Source organism: Schistocerca cancellata, chromosome 2 (genome assembly GCF_023864275.1).
Source record: "Schistocerca cancellata isolate TAMUIC-IGC-003103 chromosome 2, iqSchCanc2.1, whole genome shotgun sequence".
Classification (NCBI taxonomy): domain Eukaryota; kingdom Metazoa; phylum Arthropoda; class Insecta; order Orthoptera; family Acrididae; genus Schistocerca; species Schistocerca cancellata.
Window position 1 is genome coordinate 669,429,559 of NC_064627.1, and position 26,240 is coordinate 669,455,798.

General features: G+C 41.4%; 1 protein-coding gene across 1 annotated transcript in view; it reads right to left on the minus strand.

The window, feature by feature from the left end:
• Positions 1-26,240, minus strand: part of LOC126147703 (uncharacterized) — an 85,823-nt gene that overhangs the window by 22,801 nt on the left and 36,782 nt on the right. The window contains exon 2 of the mRNA XM_049915712.1: positions 1,341-1,528. Within this exon, the coding sequence (XP_049771669.1) occupies positions 1,341-1,528 (188 nt within the window). The remainder of the gene's footprint in view (positions 1-1,340; positions 1,529-26,240) is intronic.

Here is a 26,240-nt window from a genome sequence, read left to right on the forward strand (position 1 = left end):
GTGTAGTAACCTTACAACCTAATCACGAATCAAACGTGGTGAAGCACTTGCAAGAAATGGACAGCGATTGTAGTAGCCAGAAACGCTCTCCCGGAACCAATACTGGAATCTTTACTTGATGAACCAAAAGCGGAATTAGGAAATCTGTCTGCTGACAAGGGAACCTCCCCATCGCACCCCCCTCAGATTTAGTTATAATTTGGCACAGTGGATAGGCCTTGAAAAACTGTACACAGATCAGTCGAGAAAACAGGAAGAAGTTGTGTGGATCTATGAAAAAATAAGCAAAATATACAAACTGAGTAGTCCACTGGCAACATATGCAACATCAAGGCATATCTGGGCACAGGAACGCCGTGGTCCCGTGGTTAGCGTGAGCATCTGCGGAGTGAAAGGTCCTTGGTTCAAGTCAACCCTGGAGCGAAAAGTTGACGTACTTTGTTTTTGCAAGTAATGATCTGTCCGTTCGTTCATTGACGTCTCTATTCACTGTAATAAGTTTAGGGCCTGTGTTTTGCGACCGCGCCGCAAAACCGTGCGATTAGTAGACGAAAGGACGTGCCTCTCCAATGGGAACCGAAAACATTTTATCCAGGAAAACACGTCTGATATATTCTATACAGCACTGGCGACGGCATGTGCGTCACATGACAGGAATATATTGTCGATCCACCTAACTTGCACACTTGGCGAATGGGTAAAAAGATTCTTCTACCTTGCCCGATTTAGGTTTTTCTTGTGGATGTGATAATCACTCCCAAAAAAGTGATGAAAACATAAGAGTAAGTTACATAAACTGCAACAAATGAATGCAACAGTTTCACAGTCGCACAGTTTTCTCTGTGCTCTGTCAAAACATATGTTTTTAACGTTTGCAATTTTTTACCTGTGTAGACCGTCAAATCCTGCATATGTCCAAGCAAATGTGAACACGTCCTGGAATTTTGGAGAGCGAAATTGATTATATGTGAGTGCCTGAACTCTGATAATTGTCTGAAAATAAAAATTAAAACTTTTTACTGAAGGGAAGACTTGAACCAAAGACCTCTCTTTCCGCAGCTGCTTACGCTAACCACGGGACCACGGCGCTCCTACGGTGATACTATCCTTGTTGTTGCTTATCCTGCGCATGGACTACTCAGTTTGTATATTTTGATTATTTTTTCATAGTGCCACACAACTTCTTCCTGTTTTCTCGATTGATCTGTGTTCAGTTTTTCAAGGCCTAACCACTGTGCCAACTTATAATTAAATCTGAGGGGGGTGCGATGGGAAGGTTCCCTTGTGAGAACCGCATCTAGGAGTGCAGTGTAAACGTAGCAGCTGTGAGGCAGTCCCACCTTCCCCGCAGTCCTCAGCCAGGTGGCGAGCAGCCTTTTCCTCAGGCCGCGACCGGTGGCAGGGTCGGAGGAGGGCTGCGCCGCCGCGGCGCTGGTCCCCAGCGCCACGTCCACCACGGCGTTCACCATCTGCGACACAGCGCCCCTCCGCGCCGTCCTGGCTGGCGGAAAAGACTCCGTCCCGTCCGCTGCAACACCGCGGGAGACAGCGTGTACAAAAATGGAACTGCCGCCGCACAGGGAGGTAGGTTAAGGGGAGCTGGAACGCCCTATCCCTACAATGCCGAATTTAGTGCCTTGGCTTCCCTGTATTTCAAGAACCACTGTAGCCATTGACATGAAAATTTTACAGGACATTAACTGTATATTCTGAATATACTGAACAACAGTAATTGCATGTCAGCCAGTGCTTTCGCAAATGCAATTTTTTAACTACACAGTTAAAATATTGTGTACTTTTTTGTACATTACCCTAAATAATTTTTATTATACATAACATAATGTTCATATGTATGTTATTACTCCCTGAAAATTTGAATACTCCACTCGAAGTCGTTTCTGAGATTTAGGGAGTAATGCAACAGAAAATGTAAATTTTCAGAATGGCTTCTAAAGTTTCAAAAGACTGTAACTCACTTAATATTCGCTAAATTTCTTATTTTTAGTCACTCAGAAGCACCTTGCTCCGTACTGTATATCATCGTCTTCATCTTTTTCGAAGTTTTTTCTTCTTTTCTTCTTCCTGGACTCCTTAGTGGCCACTGCATACTCTGCTTTACCAATGTGAATATTTTCCATCCGTTCAAGTTCTCTGATGCAGTTTGCGTCAGGATTAATTCGCATATGCTGTAGCACTTTAACTCACCAGTGTTGCCATCATTGAAAGGAATAACAGCATCACTGACCCCTCATTTTAGTGTCTTCATTCCAACAAAACCTTTTTTGGTAAGTGAGTCCATATAAGATTACTGAACGACTCATTTTGAGTCTGACCATGCAGACACTTCTTCAGTAAATCAGGATTTGCCAGGTCTCCATAAACAGGTTTTATGACATCCATGACTGCTGCTGGGATGGAATGTTTATGGCCGTATGAACTGTTTGAGTACTGGGCATTGCGGTAATTGCACCTTGAATCATGTCCAGGAGGGCAAAGTTGGTTATTGGTTTTTCATCAGTTGACAGTCTGTGGAAGAAGGTAGCCCATACTGCCTGCTTCATTTGCAACATCCTCACTATTATTTCTAATGGTCATTCCATAATACTGCTGTAGTTCATCAATCATTTTGTCTGTCAGCCTACCTTTTATGGTTTTACCATCAGAAAGTTTCTTGTCTCTCAAATTTTGTTTCAACTTCCCCAACCTGGTGCCCATTCTCTTCTAGACATGACCTTTATAGCACAGCAATCCACAGACTTCTATATAAAAAATTACCGATTTTATTAGATCTGGAAAGAATGCACGTAAAAATTTTATCACATTTTAAAAAAAATTACCCACGTGAGTTTATAAGTGATATATATACCATTGTATTCGGAAAACTGCGAATTTCATAACGAGATAAAAATGCGCAATAAAAATGGATGTGTGTGATGTCCTTAGGTTAGTTAGTTTTAAGTAGTTCTAAGTTCTAGGGGACTGATGACCTAATATATTAAGTCCCATAGTGCTCAGAGCCATTTGAACAATTTTTTGACACAGCAAGCAGTATTGTTCCGAGTTTAGAAGTGAACAGTGCTTGAAACATTCATTCTAGGGTACAACAACGCCCCCCTGATGAGAACATACTCCTGATGGACAGCTGTGTGGGTATATGCGAAGCTTGATGGATGTATGAATGTATTGCTGTACATGTGGGATAGAATGTATCGGTGGGGTGTCGCTCCTTTCAGCAGTGGTCTGTGGAACATTCCCATACCCCCAGACCTGGTTCTGGTCATCTGCATAATACAGATGCACGTCAGCATCGACATGATATACGAGCAGTAGTGCCCAACGGAACATCATCCATGGAAGAAATCTGGACACTTGCTGCAGCTGATGTATCTCTAATAACAACTTAGAACCGCCCGCTTATAGTAGGACTAAGATCACGTCTGCCATTTGTCAGGCTACCAATGACAGCACAAGACCCCCGAGCAAGGCTATTCTGATGTCACGAAAGAATCGACTGAGGAGTGGAAATTTTCTCTGTTGTCTTCATTGATGAGAGTTGGTTCTGTCTGTATGTGAGCGATAGACGGACATGTGTGCGGCATAGACCTGATGAATGGCCTATTCTGGAGTGCATTTGCCCACAACACACCCATGTCCAATCCCAGGCTTAATGGTCTGGGCAGCTGTCAGTTACAACTTGCGATCACATTTGGAGTTTCTGTATGCTCAAGCAACCAGTGCCAATTACAATGCACAATTTCTTATCGCCGTGATACTGCCTTCAGCAAAAGGGTGATGTACTTTTACAGGAGAACAGTACACATCCACATATAGCTGCTGTGATGCAACGTGCTCTCCGAGGTGTACAACAACTGCCCTGACCAGCATGATCACCATCTCTCGCCAATTGAACAGATGTGGAAAGTAATGAAGTGGGAACTTATTCATTCTCCATTGCCAAAATGTGACAAAAGGTACAAGACGCTTGGGACAATGTATCGAGGGTGCCATTTGGCATCTTTATGATTATTTACACGCGAGAGTACACGCCTGCGTTGCAGCCAGAGAGCGGTACACTATGTACTGATGTGATTGTTTGGGCATCCTATACTGTGACACAGCCGGCCGCTGTGGGCGAGCGGTTCTAGGCGCTTCAGTCCGGAACCGCTCTGCTGTTACCGTCGCAGGTTCGAATCCTGCCTCGGGCATGGATGTGTGTGATGTCCTTAGGTTAGATAGGTTTAAGTGGTTCTAAGTCTATGGGACTGATGACCTCGGATATTAAGTCCCATAGTGCTTAGAGCCATTTGAACCATTTTACTGTGACATATATACTTCATTTGGTCGGAATTTGTTGTCATATACTCCTACGATGATGAACTACCTATCAGATCACCTGCCAATAAAATGACCCTCTCCTTGAAGGTGCTGCATTGTTCTTTCCGGCCTTATAGTTTGAGATTGATTCTGTTTACATCACCTTCACTGGTATGTAGTCTTGCTTCTGGTGATCATTGTTTGTTATTTTCTCTCCACCCACCTCCGCAATTTAATAAGTTTCTGTCGTTCTGCTTTTATCATACCGTAAATGCTTAGGATCATAATGACAGTAACAATAAAATACTCTGCCTTACCAAAAGGATAAACAACCCAGAAGACATGGCAGGATGTCAATGTAGCTTGATAAATGTGCATTTCATCAGTGATTACTTTCCTGATTGGAGTTTCATCTCTATGTAACAATCGTGCTGCTCATTTTTAGAGATGTTGCCAGGCCTGGCGGAGGTTGTAAGGGATGTAAAAAGCGGTGCTGTGAAAGACACGGAGAACCTGCATATTCGTGTGAGACAGCGCTATCGGCAACTTATTTTAAAAAGAGTCTCATTGTGGATCTCGGTTTGGCCGGCTGATCGAATCGTACAGTATCCAGATTTGTGGGGCATTTGTCTGTGACAGTGGCCAGATGTTGGGCTGCGTGCAGAGGTGAGCGCAGGCATATTCGCCATCAAGGTTCCAGTCGATCACGCCTGACCACCACAAACGAGGATGACAATGCTGTACAGCAAGAACGTCGTAGCCCTTCCATACTGCACCTGTTACCAGAGAACAACTAATGGACTCCCGGCAACGCTCTGTGCCGTCGCAGAATGGCAACAGACGGTGATATACTGTCCCCTGAGAAGGCTGGTGTTAGCACTTCAATATAAACGGCTGCATTTGGAATGGTGTTGTGACTGGAAAGCAAGGACTGACGATGATTGCCATTTCATTGTGTTCAGCAGCGAATCATGGTTCCACACTAACCAGGACGGCCATCGGGGGGACTATGGCGGCGATCTGGGGAGAGGGCCCATCTTCCAATGTGTGGAGAGACACAGCAATGTTACTCGTTCCTTAATGATGTGGGGTGCCATTTTTCAACAGGTAATTACTCGTACATATATAGCATGTTTATCTATGATGTGTTTGCTTGATGTTGAGGCTACTACTAACAGCACGATCCCGTGATCTGGCCCCAACAGAACAGGTATGGGTCCCAACATGTCTGCATCTAGCTCGGACCTCAACACTGTCTCAAGGCCAATATCCAGGATATGAAGGACCAGACACAATGGGCCGGCCGAAGTGGCCGTGCGGTTCTAGGCGCTGCAGCCTGGAACCGCGAGACCGCTACGGTCGCAGGTTCGAATCCTGCCTCGGGCATGGATGTGTGTGATGTCCTTAGGTTAGTTAGGTTTAACTAGTTCTAAGTTCTAGGGGACTAATGACCTCAGAAGTTGAGTCCCATAGTCCTCAGAGCCATTTGAACCATTTTTTTGAACCAGACACAATGTCTTGCCATATTACCTTCTTGACATCGTAGTCACAGAAATTATATATCTTCTCAATCCGTGATGTTCCATTTCGTTCCCTCCATTCCTTCTGGATGTTTATTTTTTTGAACTGTGTATGTAAATTATTCGAGTATAATAATAGTAAAGATAATTTATTTCCATTCGAGGTTAGGACATACCTATAGTACAACTTGCAACAAACTGCTGTTCATAAAAAAAAATCAAGTTTATGTGCCATGCAACTGATTTAAGAACTGTAATAACAACGAACTATCATAACCTTGTCATCATAATTTACACTTATAAAATAGCACTGTACAGTCACTTTTACTAGTATTCTGCTTATCTTTACAACTGCGAGCACAGGCCCAACAAAACGTGTTTATCTCTCTCAGTCGTTTCTCTTTGCGAGAGCTAGTATTTTCTTTGTAGAGGATCAGTCTCTTTCTGTCTTCTGTACTCAACTCCCTGAAATGAACGGGGCCAGCCTATAGATAGCTGTGCCGGATTTATTTTTACAGCAGGAATGATCTGGTACTGATAGTCTGCAAATGGGTGCCTTTTTCTGACTGGAATGATTTTTACAGCCCCCCCCCCCCCCAACCCCCAAATGATGCTGGTAGTACATTCACTTTAGTAAGCAGGAACTATCATAGATTAAAACCGGCTCGCAATTTTATCAAACGCCTTGCGATTTTCATGACAATTTTCATTCTTCAAACGTTACCTGAGAAAATTGGAAATTGAGTAATATATTAAACAATTTTAGGAGAGTGACCTGCACTGGTGAGGAGAGGGGGAAGGGAGGTGGGAGGGTATGCAGAGGCATACTGCCGTTGCTGTCGACGTGGTGCTAAGCGTGAGAAATGCAAATGAGAAGAGCGCCCATCGTTTTTCAGATATATTTACACAGGAGAGATCCACGTTTAACTATGGTAGCCCACTGTCTGTTGAAGCATTGAAGATTCTGGAACTGAAGTGAGAGAAAATTTCACCTATGTAAGCATTGATAGTGGTGTCGTCCGCTGCGTGCTTCAAGGCGAATATTTGTGCATGCAACTGCATCTGCGATCGAAAACTACTTCTGAACCTTCAGACGTTCCAAAGTAGATGCAGAGTGCAGCACTGCGTCACTCAAACGTAAGTGTTCTGTCTCAGGAATCTACACCGTCTGCGCCTACCTCTATACTGTCTCTATTCCTTTGAACGGCAGAAAAAATGCTGTCAGGTCAAGCTTAAGAATAGCACGATAAAAGTACCATATTTAGAAGCTGACTGCTGCTGAAGATAGTATTACGGGTTGTAGATATCTCCTTTGATGTATAAAATGCCTTTAAACCGCTCTAGATAATGTCTAGTACACATCATCGAAGTGGAGAATGAAATCCCTATACCCAGAATGAGATAGGACAAGGAAAGCATGGAAGGGCGAACCCAGAATAGCAGTGTCATTTGTCGTTTGGTTGGTTACATTTATTTAACCACCACATAATAGATTGAATAAATAAACACAATAATCAAAAATATATATGAGCGACAATGTAAGGCTAATTAGTTGCTTGCAGCAATAATCGGCTTTAGCAAATGATTTTGCCTTATCAAGCCTCAAAACACACTGCCAGAACAAATATAAAACAACAGTTTTTTAACTTCTTTCCTTATGATACAGAAGCTGCTCAAAGGGCAACGGCAATAATATCTTTCAAACAATTTAAGAAAATATTACTTAATGCTTTCAAAGGATTTTCGGAAAACTAACTAATTTTTTTAAAAATCAAACAGGCCCTTTATACACAAAAGGACAAACACACTGCTAAAATCAACATAAAATCTTCCGAAAATATCATAAATTACCAAAACGGATTAAGGTTGTCCACACGTGAGGCACGTACAATCCCAACTTAGGCACAACTCAGTAATTATGGTTAAATGATTTTGAAGTATTCGCGAAAATAATAATCGAGACAATACCTTGCGCTTAAGCAAGTTTAGAAAAAACTTAGCTACACGAAAACCGTAATAGGCAATACAAGCATATCCCGAAGGACATCTATAACTTAAAGAAAAACTTTAAATAAGGTTCCATAGATCATAACATTAAGTAATAAAGCCACTACTTTACTTAAAATTCATTAGCAGGCATCGCAAATCAGAGCGCTAAGATAATCGCGGATGCGCCCCAGAGGCGGCCAATGGACACCAAAGCGATGAGTAAAAGCAACAAGCCCCAGTGGCCACCAGCAGCTGAAAAACCGGCTGCGAAGCTCACCTCTTATGTGAAACAAAGGCCAAATACATAAGTTCAGCAAATACGGATGGCCACCTTCTCGAAAAATGGCTAGTGTAACGCCTGCAGAATGAGACTTTCACTCTGCAGTGGAGTGCAGATTAAAACTGTGTGCCGGACCGTGACTCGAACTCGGGACCTGGGAGAATTGAAGCTGAGAGGACGGGTCCTGAATAGTGCTTGGGTAGCTCAGATAGTAGAGCACTTGCCCGCGAAAGGTAAAGATCCCGGGTTCGCGTCATGGTCTGGCACGCAGTTTTAATCTACCAGGAAGTTTTAGTATAAGGCTTCTTAGTATGCCACCATATTTCAAAAATTTATCTTTGACCAAATTTATAAAATATCAAGAATGAATAATAATGGAGAAGGAAAGTCTCTTAAACCATTTAGCTGAATAAAACTTGATACAAGAAAATTTAATAAACGCCCAGAGTGTAAGATCTGACAGTAATTAGGCAACCAACACGGAAGGAATCTTGAGTGAACCAAACAGTTACGTAAGGAAACCGACAAGTTTACCTTTACGAGGCGGTACTTAATAGTTAGATCTTACAAGCAGTGCTTTTCTCCGTGGTATATAGACCTGCAAATCTACAACACAATTTTAACACATATATTAAATACAGGAAATTTCTGCTAAAGCAAAAAAAATATGAATTTAACCTGCAAACTTTTGCCACAGCTTATTGCCATAACACTCTCCAAGGATACTACAGCACAAAAAAGCTGACGGCCGTGTCAGCTGGAAAATCTAACATTAAGGTTAACCAATGAATTTAGTCGTTCACGCTGAGTATAGCCAACCAAATATACTACAGTGAAGCTCTCAGTGGTAAACAGAAATCTCCAATACAGGCGTATGCAGCCAAACATTCGACTCATCAGAAATATAAATAATCTGAAACAACAGAGTCTTAACCCAGATAATTGCGCTCAAAGAAATATTTCAGTTATCCACCGAGCGCAGGCAATATAAGTTGGCGTATCGTAGCGTCAAAAATACAGACCATAAACGTACAGTGTCGCAGATATTTGATAATCCTCGAAATATCCAGTGTGACACCCAGTCCCACAGAGCATGGAGTATCGAAGGCGGAGAAATCAGCGGGCGTGGACAGAAGGACGCCTTAATCAGCTCAGTGTTGTGCTCGTAGTTCCGTTTCACCAGTTACACCGACCCATGACATAAACAGAACTCAGCCATCTGTCGCTGCTGCCTGGTTCTTACTGCCCCACCAACGCTGCTCAACGCCTACTTGAGGAATCGCTCTGCCAGAGATAATCTGCGACAAGCTACAATCGATTCGCGCTGCCAATAGTAACGCCAGTGAACTATGGCCGAAATCAAGGCACACGAAATCGATTGCGAGGCCCCAAGGCTCAGGGAGAAAGGGAGGAGAAAATTCTCACTAATATGTCAAAGCGGTAGGTGGATCAAAACAAAATGTCCAGACACTCTGTGACCAAAATGGTACTGAAACAGAGGATGACACACTAAAAGCCGAAATACTAAATGTCTTTTTCCAAAGCTGTTTCACAGAGGAAAACTGCACTTTGGTTCCTTCTCTAGATTGTCGCACAGATGACAAAATGGTAGATATCGAAATAGACGACAGAGGGATAGAGAAACAATTAAAATCGCTCAAAAGAGGAGAGGCCGCTGGACCTGATGGGATACCAGTTCGATTTTACACAGAGTACGCGAAGGAACTTGCCCCCCTTCTTTCAGCGGTGTACCGTAGGTTTCTAGAAGAGCGTAGCGTTCCAAAGGATTGGAAAAGGGCACAGGTCATCCCCGTTTTCAAGAAGGGACGTCGAACAGATGTGCACAACTAAAGGTCTATATCTCTAACGTCGGTTAGTTGTAGAATTTTGGACACGTATTGTGTTCGAGTATAATGACTTTTCTGGAGACTAGATCTCTACTCTGTAGGAATCAGCATGGGTTTCGAAAAAGACGGTCGTGTGAAACCCAGCTCGCGCTATTCGTCCACGAGACTCAGATGGCCATAGACACGGGTTCACAGATAGATGCCGTGTTTCTTGACTTCCGCAAGGCGTTCGATACAGTTCCCCACAGTCGTTTAATGAACAAAGTAAGAGCATATGGACTGTCAGACCAATTGTGTGACTGGATTGAGGAGTTCCTAGATAACAGAACGCAGCATGTCATTCTCAATGGAGAGAAGTCTTCCGAAGTGAGAGTGATTTCAGGTGTGCCGCAGGGGAGTGTCATAGGACCGTTGCTATTCACAATATACATAAATGACCTGGTGGATGACATCGGAAGTTCACTGAGGCTTTTTGCAGATGATGCTGTGGTGTATCGAGAGGTTGTAACAATGTAAAATTGTACTGAAATGCAGGAGGATCTGCAGCGAATTGACGCATGGTGCAGGGAATGGCAATTCAATCTCAATGTAGACAAGTGTAATGTGCTGCGAATACCTAGAAAGATAGATCCCTTATCATTTAGCTACAAAATAGCAGGTCAGCAACTGGAAGCAGTTAATTCCATAAATTATCTGGGAGTACGCATTAGGAGTGATTTAAAATGGAATGACCATATAAAATTGATCGTCGGTAAAGCAGATGCCAAACTGAGATTCATTGGAAGAATCCTAAGGAAATGCAATCCGAAAACAAAGGAAGTAGGTTACAGTACGCTTGTTCGCCGACTGCATGAATACTGCTCAGCAGTGTGGGATCCGTACCATATAGGGTTGATAGAAGAGATAGAGAAGATCCAACGGAGAGCAGCGTGCTTCGTTACAGGATCATTTAGTAATCGCGAAAGCGTTACGGAGATAGATAAACTCCAGTGGAAGACTCTGCAGGAGTGACGCTCAGTAGCTCGGTGCGGGCTTTTGTTGAAGTTTCGAGAACATACCTTCACCGAAGAGTCAACCAGTATATTGCTCCCTCCTACGTATATCTCCTACGTATATCTCACAAAGAGACCATGAAGATAAAATCAGAGAGATTAGAGCCCACACAGAGGCATACCGACAATCCTTCTTTCCACGAACAATACGAGACTGGAATAGAAGGGAGATCCGATAGAGGTACTCAGGGTACCCTCCGCCACACACCGTCAGGTGGCTTGCGGAGTATGGATGTAGATGTAGATGTAGATGTAAATGATTCCCATTGCACAGTAAACCGTAAGTGGGTAACGAATTCACGCAGAGGAGTTGAAACGTATAGTGCAAGAAAAACCATTGGGACTGTAATTGCAGTAAAGACTTCATTTCCTCTTCAGTCTGGAACCGCGCGACCGCTACGATCGCAGGTTCGAATCCTGCCTCGGTCATGGATGTGTTTGATGTCCTTAGGTTAGTTAGGTTTAAGTAGTTCTAAGTTGTCCGCCCCGGTAGCTGAGTGGTCAGCGTGACGGATTGCCGTCCTCCGGGCCCGGGTTCGATTCCCGGCTGGGTCGGAGATTTTCTCCGCTCAGGGACTGGGTGTTGTGTTGTGTTCATCATCATTTCATCCCCATCCGGCGTGCAGGTCGCCCAATGTGGCGCCGAATGTAATAAGACCTGCGCCAAGGCGGCCGGACCTGCCCCGCGAGGGGCCTCCCGGCCAATGACGCCAAACGCTCATTTCCAGTTCTAAGTTCTAGGGGACTGATGACCTCAGATGTTAAGTCCCATAGTGCTCTGAGCCATTTGAACGCTTTTTCATTTCCTCCTCTTCAGTTGCATTGGAACTAAAATAATGCGTCTCGTCGATATTCACTAGCAGATGTATCACACCTCAGCATACTACCAGCTTAGGTGAACAATCTCATGCGCCCTGTGTATTTCACCCGTTTAGAGAACGAAACTCAGTGTCGGAGATACATACATCTCTATGTCATTTCACACCTATTGCGTACGTGAAGCATGGTCGCAAGAACATAGAAATTTCAATTAATAACACTTGGAAATGAATTTTACAGAATTATTCATAAAAGTGGTTCAAATGGCACTAAGCACTATGGGACTTAACATCTGAGGTCATCAGTCCCCTACACTTAGAACTATTAAACCTAACTGACCTAATGACATCACACACATCCATGCCCGAGGCAGGATTTTAACCTACGACAGTAGCAGCAGCGCGGTTCCGGACTGAAGCGGCTAGAACCGCTTGGTCATAGCTGCCAGCACACAGAATTATTAAAATGTCATATACATAGAACAGAGCAGATACAATTTAATTACAATGTTGCGACAAAATTCATAGGATACCTCGTAATATCGTGTCGGACTTCATTTCGCCCGGCATACAGCAGTAACTCGACGTCGCATGGACTGAACAAGTCTGAACTCCCCTGCAGAAATATTGCGCCATGATGCCTCTGTAAATGTCCATAATTGCGGAAGTGTTGCCAATGCAGGATTTTGTGCACGAAATGACCTCTCGATTATGTGCCATAATTGTCGGATGGAATTCATGCCGGGCGATGTGGGTGGCAAAATCATTCTCTCAAACTGTCCGCAATGTTCTTTAAACCAATCGTGAACAGCTGTTGCCCTGCGACATGGCGCATTGTCATCCATAAAATTTCCGTCATTGTTTGGGAACTGGTAGCAGAACACAATCAGTTTCAGTAAATGATCAGTTCATTTGGTGAAGAGGACCCTGTCCATTCCATGTAAATACAGCCCGAACCATTACGCAGCCAACACCAGCTTCCACAGTGCCTTGTTGACAACTTGAGCCCATGGCTTCGTAGGGTTTGCACCACACTCGAAGCCTATCGTCAATTCTTAGCAACTGAAATCAGAACTGATCTGACCACGCCACGTCACCTAACGTGCAACCCGTACAGTCACGGTCCCAGAAGAGGCGCTGCAAGCGATGTCGTGCTGCAAGCAAAGGCATTCGCGTCGGTTGTCTGCTGCCATAGCAGCCCATTAACACCAAAGTTCGCCGACTCTGTCCCAACGGATACGTTAGCTGTACGTCCCACATTGATTTCTGCAATTATTTCACAGAGTGTTGTTTGTCTGTTAGCACTGAAAACTCTACGCAAACATTGCTTCTCTGGGTCATTAAGTGAAGGCCGTCGGCCACTGCGTTGTCCGTGGTGAGAAGTAATGCCTGAAATTTTGTATTCTCAGCACATTGTTGACCCTATGGATAGAATTCATTAACGATTTCCGAACTGGAATGTCCCATGCGTCTAGCTCCAACACCTATTCCGCGTTCGAACTTTGTTTATTTCCATTGTGCGGCCATAACCACGCCGGAAAGCTTTTCGCATGAATCACCCGAGTATAAATGACAGCTCTGCCAATGCACTGCCTTTTATACCTTGTGTATGCCATACCACTGCCATCTGTAATGAGCATAACGCTATCTCATGACTGCTGTCACCTAAGTGTATACTAACATAAATTTAATTTCCAATTTATTCTTGACTTACTTGTGATACACTTACCGACTAACATGCTACCAAAAGCCACGTACGTGTGGTTAACTAATACATTTACGTAACACAGCTGGTTAGCATCACCACCTAGAGTGCGACCGAAATTTTTAAGTATTTTAATTGCGTTATACCCGAAGAAAGACGCAACAGAATTAGAAACGTATTTCGTGGTAGAAATGATGAATGCTCCTCAGTATCCTACGAAACTTTCCCTTTGAATTCACTTTGATGAAATCAGGCAAACAACAGCTCGCGCTTCTGTCATTCTTACCACGCTCCACTCGTAAATGCAACGGTAAGAAACCTTAATAGATGGTAAAAGAAAATGCACCCTCCACAGCGATTCGCAGAGAGCAGCTGTTGATCAAGGATCAAGAGCGACGGTGTCACAGTGCCAGTCTGCTACTTGCTAGCAGTTACAATGAAACAAGATTGTTCACGTATTCTACAGCCGCTACTGCAGTACATAATCTTATCAAATAACTCAGCTGCAGAAAGTCTTCCAGTGTGTATGTAAAATTTAGTTTATCTTGTTTTGTAATTTAGTTGCAAAGTTAGGGAAGGCTGCTAGTAGCTGTTGCGCACCTCATCTCTCAATATTACTCTAATCCTCTTCAGAAGTTTTATCTTACTGGAAATAAAAGGGATAAGTGAAATTCGACACGAACTGACGTGAGTGTCACTGTATCAACGCAGGCCACCGATGCAGGAACTTGAAAAAGCAAATAAGCAAATAAATGCTTGGATCCTTAAAAGTAATACTTTGAGTTTCAATTATACTGTTTATCTCAAAGAAGAAATGCTTACCACCTTCCAGCAAATATTAAAACCTACCTAATGGCCATCGAGGGAAGGTGTGGTTATTAATAAAACCTAATATCTACCAGAAAAATTCCACACATCATGTGCAACAATGTGAGGGAGAAGAAGCGCGAAAACGTCTGAGTACTGCATTAATGAAAAATCCGCTAAGAAATGTAAAGCACTTCAGAGATGGTCTGATACTTGGTTCTATTGATAGCGAAGCTGCGATCCTGACTGCTCTGCTTCTGGCAAATATGGTAGAAAATTAGAGGAAAAAGAATGTATCTAATGTCGTTATGACTTACGTGTATCTGACAAGAAAGACCGTATGAAAAGTCTAGTCAATGGAGCTTGACTTAATTTCAGGATTGAATTCAGAGTAAGGAAAAAGACACTACGAAATTCCCTGTAGGCAAAATGTGAAGTGTGTGGAGGTCGCTTATTAGAATTAAACCTTTCATTTAAATACTTGTAACGTGTCAAAATGTTAGGTCCTCAATTTTTATTTAATTAAATGCATTTTCAGTCTTAATTTTATGATAATTGATTTGTGGCACCGGGACGTAGAACGCTATATTTTCGTTGCTTATTCTATGTTTTTCTCATTCATAGTTTATCCAAGGTTGTCCATTCCTGGATACTTGAAAGTAGTCTAATCCAGTATCTTTTGGTGATGGTGTGATCATCATGACAGGTATTCAGCAACAGCCACATGTTCTGCGGGTACCCGTGACGAGTTTCAACACAGCGGTTTCGATTGCTTTATGTATGCTGATGCCGTTGATCATTGCTGATTCTTCCGCCTTTCAGATGTAGATTCCCACCCAAAGGGCAAAACTTCTCCGTGAAACTTCTCCGCTCTCTTTTAATAAAATTTTTTGCAGAACGAGAGTGACTCTTTACCTCGGAAGACTTGATGACTTTCATTGAGAATTTAGGTAGTGACTGGATTCGAACCCTGGACATAGAACGTTAAAATTACCTCTCTAAAGCGCTGCCACTAGACCACGGGTGAACCTGAGAAAGTCAAATTATGCTACAGGCCCTCGGGCACCCACTTTCACAGAGTTTTCTGTTTCACTACTAAATACAGGGTATATCAAAAAAATCATCCGATTTCCCACGTCTATATTTCTGAAACGAATAAACATATACAATGAATTTCGTTTTTTTTAAGAACGGGAGACTCAAAAAAAAATTTTTCTTTGTTTTTTATTGGCGTTCAATATGCCCCCCCCCCCCCCCCCCCCGCTCCTGAATTGCACGGCATATGTCGCTGCGATATTCAATTTGTTCCCAAAGTGCAGCGAGCATATCTTGAGTTACAGCTTCCACAGCTGCTGTTATGCAATGCCTCAGCTCATTCATCTCATTCATTATTGTTCGTATCGGAGGCACATAAACAGAGGTTTTTATAACACCCCCCCCCCCACCCCCGCGTCCGCAGCTCGTGGTCGTGCGGTAGCGTTCTCGCTTCCCGCACCCGGGTTGCCGGGTTCGATTCCCGGCGGGGTCAGGACTTTCTCTGCCTCGTGATGACTGGGTGTTGTGTGCTGTCCTTACGTTAGTTAGGTTTAAGTAGTTCTAAGATCTAGGGGACTGATGACGATAGATGTTAAGTCCCATAGTGCTCAGAGCCATTTGAATCATTTTATTAACCCCCCCCCCCCCAAGAAATAATTACATACAGTTAGGTCTAGTGACCTTGGAGTCAGTAACGTTAAGGCTGAACCATTTGGTCCATTGGGCCGGTCCATCGTTCAGTAATCCTTTGATTTGAAAATTCCCACACTTCCAGATGCCAGTGTGGCGGTGTCCCATCCTGTTGGTAAATGAAGTTGTTCAGTTTTCAGCTGTGAGAAAAGAAAGTTCTCGAGCATATCGAGAAATGTGCTTCCTATGACAGGGTTATCAGCAAAGAAAACTGGACCATACATATTTTCCTGTGAAACTGCACAATACACATTAAATTTTGGAAAGTCCCTCTCATGTTGTACAACTTCATGTTGTTGTTCCGTATCCCATATGCTCACATTTTGACGGTTCATCTAACCATTTAAAAGGAATGTTACCTCGTCACGAAGCATCAAGTTTGGAAGAAAACTGTCATCCTCCATCTTGCCAAGAACGAAATTACAGAACTCCACACGTTGTTGTTTGTCACCTTCACGAAGAGCTTCCAGTAGCTGAATTTTGTCTGGTTTCATGTGTAAACGTCGACGTAACACACACTACACGGACATCGGGGGCATGTTGAGCAGTCGAGCTGCAAGGCGATCGGATTTCTGCGGACTCCTTGTGAAACTATGGCGGATGCGTTCGACGTCTGTGTCAGACACTCGGGTACGGCGCAGAGATTTGCCTTTACACAAACAATCTGTTTCTCGGAATTGCACATGCCATCGCCTAGTGCTCTGTGCTGTAGTAGGATCCGCACCATACCTAGCACGAAGTCACGCTGTACAGTTATTACTGACCCGCACTGCTCAAAAACGTAGAACGCAAAACGGTTTCTGTTATCCCGACACCATTTTTACTAGAACTGAAGTGGGTGCACATTGCTGCTACCTAGCGGGAACCATGTGAAACTCGAGAGTTTGCTCCTTCCAACAGTACGTTGTTCATGCACATCTCTCAAATAACATAACAGTTATGATTTTCTTTAAAAATCGGTTGATTCTTTTTGACACACCCTGTGGTACGACCTACATTTCAGATGAAAATTCCTTCGTAATCCATGCTGTTTCCCTCTACAGCACTCATTGCCTTCAGAAAAGCATAACCATAAAATATATTCTACACTTTCTGAATAAAAGGACATAGTTACAAGCATACTTAATTAAAGACATATGCAGTTTAATCTAAAAGCTCGCAATGGCTTGTGTTTGTAATCTGCAGTGACAGCGAGTTTAAAATACGTGAAGCGGATGCTGATCCCAAGTAAAATGCATCGAAAGCTCATGGGTTACTTAAAGGAAGAAGTGAAAGTGCTGATATGCACTGAATATCCCCAGTGTGTTGATCTCTTATCCGGTGTAAAGCTCACATATAAGCTACTTAAGAGCCTGAACCGACGATAAAAACAGAAGGAGTAAAGACTTAATCAGCGGCATTTAGCATGCGGTCACTCGAGAACCCTAACAGCCTGTAGGGACACGGACTTGTAATTTTGTTGCTGTTAATCTGCGTATGAATAAAGATTACCTGTTTCAACGAACGCAAAAACAGGATGGAGCTGTGCGTAGCTGTGCATATTAACGACGCCGAGAGGTGCGGCCTGTAAAATTCTGCTGCTGCTTAGGCAAATGAACTGGAGTACGTGGATTTGCATAGTAATTAATTCAAAGTGTGTCCCTTTCCAGGTGGCGCCTAAGCCGACGCAACGGACACAGGTACGTATTTTGCGGTTGGATGGATCTTTCGTGTTCACTAAAAGTCGATTGTGACATCAGTCATAACATTACACATCATACCGTTTCACTTTGTTATGTTCCAGCACATATTGTGAATGAACTATGTAACTGAAGACAGGTAGCTACCAGGTATTTATTCCTGTTTTACTTCTTTGAAATTCATGTACAATTACTGCTACATTCTACTATATCTACATCTGTACTGCGCAAGTGACTTTACGGTCTGTGACGGCACAACTATCTTTTCCCGCTTCCCTGTTCTGTTCGCAAATGGAACGTGGGAAGAATGATTATTGGTAGACCTCCGTATCAGCTAATTTATTAAGTTTTCTCGTTCTACTCAATAAGCAAGACGCGGTTGTAATTTTTTGTCCGACTCTTCTGGAACATACTATTGGAATTTCAGTATTAAACGTACAAGATGTGGCAAATAGAAGGTTCCCAGACGAGTGGATACAATTGGATGTGAATTTGTGGCAGCATTAACGCAGAAGGAAAAGACCTTCGGTTCCTCCGAACAGGATGGAGCAACTGTCTATACGGCTAGCCGAACCTTGGATCGCTGGCCAGTGTGGCCAAGCGGTTCTAGGCGCTTCAGTCTGGAACCGCGCGACCGCTACGGTCGCAGGTTCGAATCCTGCATCGGGCATGGATGTGTGTGATGTCCTTAGGTTAGTTAGGTTTAAGTAGTTCTAAGTTCTAGGGGACTTATGACCTCAGATGTTAAGTCCCATAGTGCTCAGAGCCATTTGAACTATTTTTTGAACCTTGGATCACATTTACACAATGTTAGCAGAGATTAGTCTGATCGCGGCTCTGACTGGCCACTCAAGTTACCTGATCTGTCAGTGTTGCGATTACTTTGTGTGGGGAGCCCTGAAATCTACTGTGTATCGCAACAGTCCTCATAGTCTTCAAGAAGTGCAGAAGAACATCTCGGATGAGATTGCAGCAATTCCAGCAGTCTAGCTTCGATTCGCCTTCAGTAAATAGGTGACCAGGGCAAAAATGTGTAAAGAAAAGGAAGGTGGTCACTTTCAACATCTGCTACAGTCACGTTAGTACTGTATTTTCTTTCCTCTGCTGTGTTACTTTGTACCACGGAACTCTGTTTTCCGGGCGACTTTTGTATTCCACATCCTCTATCTGTGACGCACAGTGCTTCTTTCGAAGCGCCTGCAACGTAACGTTCTCACGTTGATTCAGCGATCCCGTGACGAAACGCTACGCTCTCTTTTGTTAACCCAACATGGTAACCGTTCCAAACACGACAAATGTTATAAAAGGCACTTCTTTCGTGAATGAATTACATTTCGATGAGATACTTGCACTGTATTTCGTAATGGCTTTTGCTTTACTTACAACTTTTATGTAGGCGTTCCACTTCAAGTCGTTCCGAATCGCTGCTCCTAGGTATTTTGCGGTAATTACTTTTTCCAGCGATTTGTCGCTAATAGTGTAATCGAACAGTAGTGTCTACCTTCGCCTTTTACTGCGCGACACTTTGCACTGACGTACGTTCAGGTTCAACTACCGACCACTGCGGTGGTCATCGATTGTCCGCAGGTTTCCCTCCAACTCACTGCCTCCTTATAGATAAGTGCATCTTCTACGAACAGACCCGCGTAATTTCCGACGTTATCCACTAGATTCTTTAAATATATTGTGAAGATCCTATTGCATTTCTTTTGGGTACTTCTCAATTACACATACGCTTGTCGATTTTTTTCTGTTCGTAGGCAACGCCCTGAATTTCACCTGTAACAAGTCCTGAACCCAATCACAATTATGGTTCCAAACCCGGTATGCACATACATCGCACACGAAAAGACAGCGAAGAACTGTATTAAATGCATTCTTGAAGTAAAGGGAGATGGTGTTAGCCTGTAACCTGATGTCTACGGCGACTGTGGATCCCATGGACAGAACAGAGTGAGCTCGGTTTCGCTAGATCTCTTGTTTGTGGAACACGTGTTGATTTTTGTAGAGGTGACTTGGTTGTCAGAGAACGTAATGATATGTGATCATAAAAGAAGTCTGATAATTCTACAATATCTTGACGTCAGTAATAAAGGCCTACAATTATGTGCACCTCCTATACGTCCTTTCTTGAAAACAAGAATGATCAGTATTTTTTTACAGTGATTAGGTATTCATTGTTGTTTCAGAGTCCTATGATAACTACCAGAAGAGAATCAAGTTAGTAGGAAGCAAATGGGCATTAGAAAACGAATTTACATTTAAATGACTTTGAAAAGTGCAAAAGGACTAGAAAATCCGTAACTTTGCAACTCATGTTGTCACATGCCACGTCCCCTTATGGATGAGATTGCCACCATCATCTGACAAGCCACACCTCGCTTACCTATGACGTCATTCGTATTCTAAGAAACTACTCATCATTTCTTGGAATAGTGGTGGTCGTTAAAACGTAACAGCCAGTTACAGTGCAACGTACTTAGTGACTATTAAGACGAAACAGGCAGTCTAATATACTCCCAGAGCAGCCCACTTGCCTATAATCAAAGTACCCGACCGATCGGAATTTTTTGCACCATTTTTACAAGTATTTATCCAAAAATGACTTCGGTCTCCGTGCCATACTTGTTGTAAGGCACAATGGAAATTCAGATTAAATATTTTTCACATCAAAATTGTTCTATGATGCTTGTCCATTTTGTCAATGTTAACTAACAGTCAAAAACTTATATAAAAATACTACGACAACACAATGATTGTGTAAATATATCATTTCCATGTCTTGTAAAAAAAAAAATCAGCAACACACATACACACAAGTTTACGAGTGTGTCAAGTGTGGCATCTCCGTGTCTGTAACACATTAAGGCTTTGGCTACTTTATCTGAGACTGTTATTAGTGGCTCTTACATCAAACTGACATCACCTGACAAATTTTCAGCTTTTTTAACAAGCAGAAATTTACAATGGAAGAAGGTAATGTATGATATTCTACACTATAATCACATAATCGATGATACTGATTGATATAGCTTTTTATTACAAACTAGCTGAGGTACTCGGGTTCACTCAGGGAGTTGATACGAGATTGTGTAGTAGCTGGAACAAAAGGATAAACTTTAAAGTATAAGAGGCAAAAAATTTTTCTTGAAAACATATTCTAACTACTTATAATACTTGTAAAAGTATAAGAGGTAAAATGTTTTTATTGAAAACATATTATACTTGTCTACACTTTTCTATAAACAACGTTTTTCATTTTGTTATCCGGGCTACATATGTACAAATTTTTCGAATTTCCTACTCAACAGCAAGCTGTGCACAGCTTATCTTGAGAGAAGCAGGGATCTTTGAGGTTGATGCTGTCCCTGCGCTTTGTCAGTTGCAAAACTGAAGGCTAATTTGATTGGAAATTGCAGTCTTTAAATTGGCATGGCAGTTCAATAGAGATCAGTGGCATTCTGTGGACAAATAGTGTGTCCTTCGTGCTTTTCAGTCATAATTTCCGCTTCGATAATGATATTCGATAGGTATTTGATGATCATCACTGTTCTATTACTTAGTTTTGGTGAGTTGAGATTTCTGAGATCGGAGATCCAGTTTTAAGTCGAAAGCAGTGTAATTGCATTCCTGGTACTCGCAGAGAATTTAGAAATTCTGTAGGCAATTCATATATTCTCACTTCACCGGGCATTTTCTTTAGAATATTAAAGTTCATATCGTCGACATTATTATTTTTAGTTGCCAAAATTGCCATTTCAAATATCCGATCAGGATTGGTACGATTGTGAACAATGTTTGGACAAATTTGGGTGATGATTTCGTTTTCAGCAGTGGCTATGTTGCAGAAATCACTGTCGAGTTGAATTAACCTAATCGTCTGGTTAGAAGGTTATCTGCATTCGCCTGTTTGTAAAAGTTGTTGAGCAAAATATGCTGTTGTTTCAGCTTTCGGTAGTTCTACTCTCATAAGTCTTCGTTTGTCACAGTATTTGTGTGTGTGGCCAGAGATGTGATTTTTAAAGCATGCATTTATCTCGTCTGCTGGTGTTGACTTGTGGATAACTGGAAGTGTTTGTCGAAATCTCCTAAGTGTATGAGTAGAGCTCCTCCCATTACTTCAGACCGTCCTCGCAAGTCTTGTATTGTTATGTCAATGGCTTCGCGTGATTTTTCGTGTGCCACTGTGCATCAGTCCCAGACAATAATTTTAGCTTGCTTTAGAAGTTCATCCGACCCAGACGTTCTTGAAATTTTACATAATGGGAATTGTTCTTTGGCTATATTCAACGGTGGTTGTAGGGCGGAATGGGCAGTTCGTCCTCCTTCCATAAGTAGGGCTGCAACGCCAAATGATGTCAGTGTAAGTGCGATGTGTTGTTCAGCATGTATTTACGCCAGCAAAAGATGTATTAGAAACGCTTTCCCGGTGTGTCCGTGTAAATAATTCCGCCAATGTTGTTCTCAGTCCGGTCCGTGATAACGTTGTAAATTGTCTTTTGATTGTCACTGATGAGTGGTTTGTTGAGAGCAATGTATTGAAGTAGTTGTTGATGTTGCAGCTTTTTTCCTTTGTAATTTCAAAGTTTAGGACACTGATAGCATCTTTCCGTGGTACTTGCATACAAAGTTGTACTAAGGTCTGGATGTTCATTGTTAAACAATTGTCCTCTAGTGAATAAGCGTTTCATTGAAGATGTCACCGTTGCATTCGATGGTCAATTCAGGATGAGCTTGTCGGGTTTGGTGCAGTATGTCATCACTCATACTCTCTTTGAAGGAGTCCCGTAGCTGTCTTGCATTCGATGGGTTGGGTTACATGTTCTTAGAATTATGGCAAATTCAGTCTTATACAAAGCATCCGTTCCGCTTTTACTCTTACATACAACCAGGAATTGACGGAATAAACAGTGAGTGTTGAGAATGTGATCGTATGTTTCATTGTCTCTGATCACTAAGAAGTAAGCATAGAACTCCTTGGAAGTGAGTTTATTTGTTTGTTTCTACCCCTGTTTCACATCAAAATGATATCCGACCTCTCTGTGCAGAAATTTTGATGGATGTCGGAGGGCATCATAGGGATGGTGTGCTTCTGCAATGCATTGTAGTATTCGCTGACAGTTATGTAACGAATTGCGTTTTCATTGCCCCAGATTACGATAGCAACTTAGTCTATCTGGGTCCATTAAATCGCCGTTACTGTTCTCCATGTGGTCTTCTGTCGACTCGAATTATAAAGTCATGGTCACCAGAAATTATTCGATCTAGTGCTGTTTTGAATATGAGAACCAGTTGATTGTATTCGTGTAGGGTCCTCTGTACATCTCATACTACTTCTCGTCTCAGTCCACTGATATTTGTCCATCGTTGATCAATTTCTGCTTCTTCATTTTCGATGAAATGTACCTATAAAAATGTATGGTATTCGTTGGGTAGTGATAGTAATGATCCCATGTTGAGACAAATTTGTCCTTGGATAGAAAAAATATAATCGAAATGACACCGAAAGAAGTCATTTGGAATCAGGCTTCGTACGCTTCTGTATTTTGGACAAAATGTTTTGACTCTGGAGTTTGCCTGGTTAAGTATGGTCAAAATTCCCTTGTAGGTGCATGTTGCAATTCTTGAGGTTTTAACCGGTTCATTTAGTTGTTCTTCTGTTTCTCGGCTTCTCACAGTGTTCACTCTCGTTCGTTGGGAAGTGAAGCTTGCTTCGCGCTCTTCATCTGTTTAGTTTCTTCGCTATTGTTTAGAACTGGCGATATTGCTTCCTCTTTTACAATGGACACTGCCTAAAATGTAAATCAAATCAACTTTTTATTAACAAATACAATAAGTACACTTTATTCATCTTTCACACTTTTTTTTAGATTTATATTCAGTCACTGTATCACTTTGAGTACTAACACTTTTTATTCGCTCGCCGCTCTACTTTATCGGTTCCTCCCTCCGTCACTGAAAAGAAACTGATGTTCGAACACACGACGGGTTTTGTTTTATATTCCCCTATCAATTGATTGCCCGACCAGTGGCGAATTCCAGATCGTACCAGAACGGCTTCGAATGGTCCACTATGTTCCAGAACATTCCACAACTTTCGAGAGCATTCTGGAACATTCCACAATGATCTTGGATGTTACAGACTGTTCTTGAATGTTCTGGGACGTTCTAGAAATTTCTAGAGGACGAAACTTCATATCTTCAAAAGTACTACCTTCAAGTAAAAACGGGAACCTTCTTCAAGGATGGGGGATAGACAGCTATCACAATATAAGACGGTCATTCAGTAATTAAAGGGACAAATTGGTCTGGCGAAGAACTGTTAGTAGGGAAACTTTGGTATTTTTATGGCACAGCTATGGCATTCTTTTCTGGGGAACAAATGCTCAAAATATGAACACAATTTTCAAACTCCAACTAAGACTTTTCTAACTTAAAAAAAACCTTGGTGCATCTATTCACCCACAGGGACAGCTGAATAGGAACAGCTGTGTTAATCTCATTTTTTTCTGTTTATTAAACTTGGGAGTAAATAGGGATATTTCAAAATCTGGTTCCGCTCTGGGAGATAGGATTTTGAAGCTTTCAACTACTGTAAAACAGGGTGAATAGAAACTGTCTTCAGAAATTTGTCTAGCCCAAATACCTTATGCAATACAAAAACTAAAAATATTGCAAAAATTGTGGGTTTTTACATTGTTTGGAAATAAAAATCGTTGTATCTATAATTGTTTTATTTTAGCATTGAATTGATTAACACTGTTTGTTTGTTAATATATTAAGTCACTGAGATAAGTTTAAAAATAATATATCTGAATGCAGAAGTAGTACCCCAGAAGTAAGAAAGAGTTTTTGAACAACATTTCCTTGACTGAACAATGACTAGTCACGTATTAAAATAAACTTGGGTATTATTAGCCTTGTTGTTTAAAAAGATGTATACATTACCTTTGATCATAAATGATACGTTTTACATACAAACATTCTTCAGGACTGCTTACTTTTTCCATGTACTTTCATCACAGCATACGTCTGGGTTGAGAACAGTGCCAGGCGGTTCTTCATTTCCGTCAAATTCTTGGTCTTCTTCCCAAGAAACAATCAATATTATTGTTTCCATAGTTCCCATAAATTCCTCAGGCGCAGGCCGACATTTTCAGTGTGCCGAAACACAAGTCACATCGAAGTATATCTTAAAACTCAACTTTAGGTTAATGAAGCGGAATTGCAAATTTGCTTACTATATATTTAAATTACAGTACAATTTGGATTGATACTTACAAACAAAGCTTGAGATGAGGAAATATAAATATGTGGTGTGAGATGAGAACACATAAAGCACCCAAGAACATCAATGAACGTTATCGTTTGTGTGGTCCCGGTGTTATGGGATGGGACAGCACAAAGTTGCATAGGTGTACAGAACTTGAAATATTTGAACACCATACATAATATCCTTATAATAACATTCTCTGCCTTTCTGGTGTGTGTAAATTCTAAAAGTTTAGCCATATTAATTTTATTAGTTATTTGAATTTACATTAATAAAAATTGTGTAATGTTTTAAATGTTTTAAATCTGTATAAATAAAAGATCATCTGATATAGGTGTTTGTGACAATACTAATTGGTGATTGTAGGAGCAAAGCAATGAAACATTTAAATGATTATGGTTACTTAAATGTTCAGGTTGATACATAACTTACTAAAAAAAATTGTATTTAGATGAGCATTAACGAATTTCAGGACATACGCAAGCTTGAAATAAATGTTGAGTTAAGAGAAGGAAACTTCAATTTTTATAAATAGATGTAGATGTGGTGTAAGAGATATAAATACTCTCTATAGAACAAGTGTTAGAAATGGAATAAGAAAAACATAAAATGGCGTTATAAAGGCGCAACTAAAAATATATTTCAAGTACAAAGTTTGCATTACATTTCTGGCATAAATATATTGACATTGAGTTTCATCAAAATAAAAATAATCCTGTTATTTTCATTAGAAATAAAAGTATATCATTGTGAAATATATGGTCACGACAGTCCAAAGGATCTAGATGAAAATGATAATGTGTAATGTCATGCATTTTTTTCAACTGTGAATAATGATCCAGTGGAAATACATATTTGGATGGGATTCGGTTAATGTAAAATTTAAGGTTTATTTCCCCAAAACAATTAATTAATTGTAATAAATTACACTGTGGCTTACAAATTACAGTGACACAAACAAATCAAGCTGCTTACAATATGAGGTAATAAAAATGTTATATGCCACAGGTGAACAGAAAAACTTATTTGTATCATTTGAATCACTGCCAAAGAAAACTATTTACCATTTGATACATTAAGAAATAATCATTGTTCATTAAACTACATACTTTCACCTAATACAGTAAAATTTTATAATGTGAAGCACAATTGTATAATAATTAAATTTTCTGTCGAAGTTACTCCTTTCTCAACCTTCTTTAAAAGAGTGATAAAATTTCCAAAATGTATA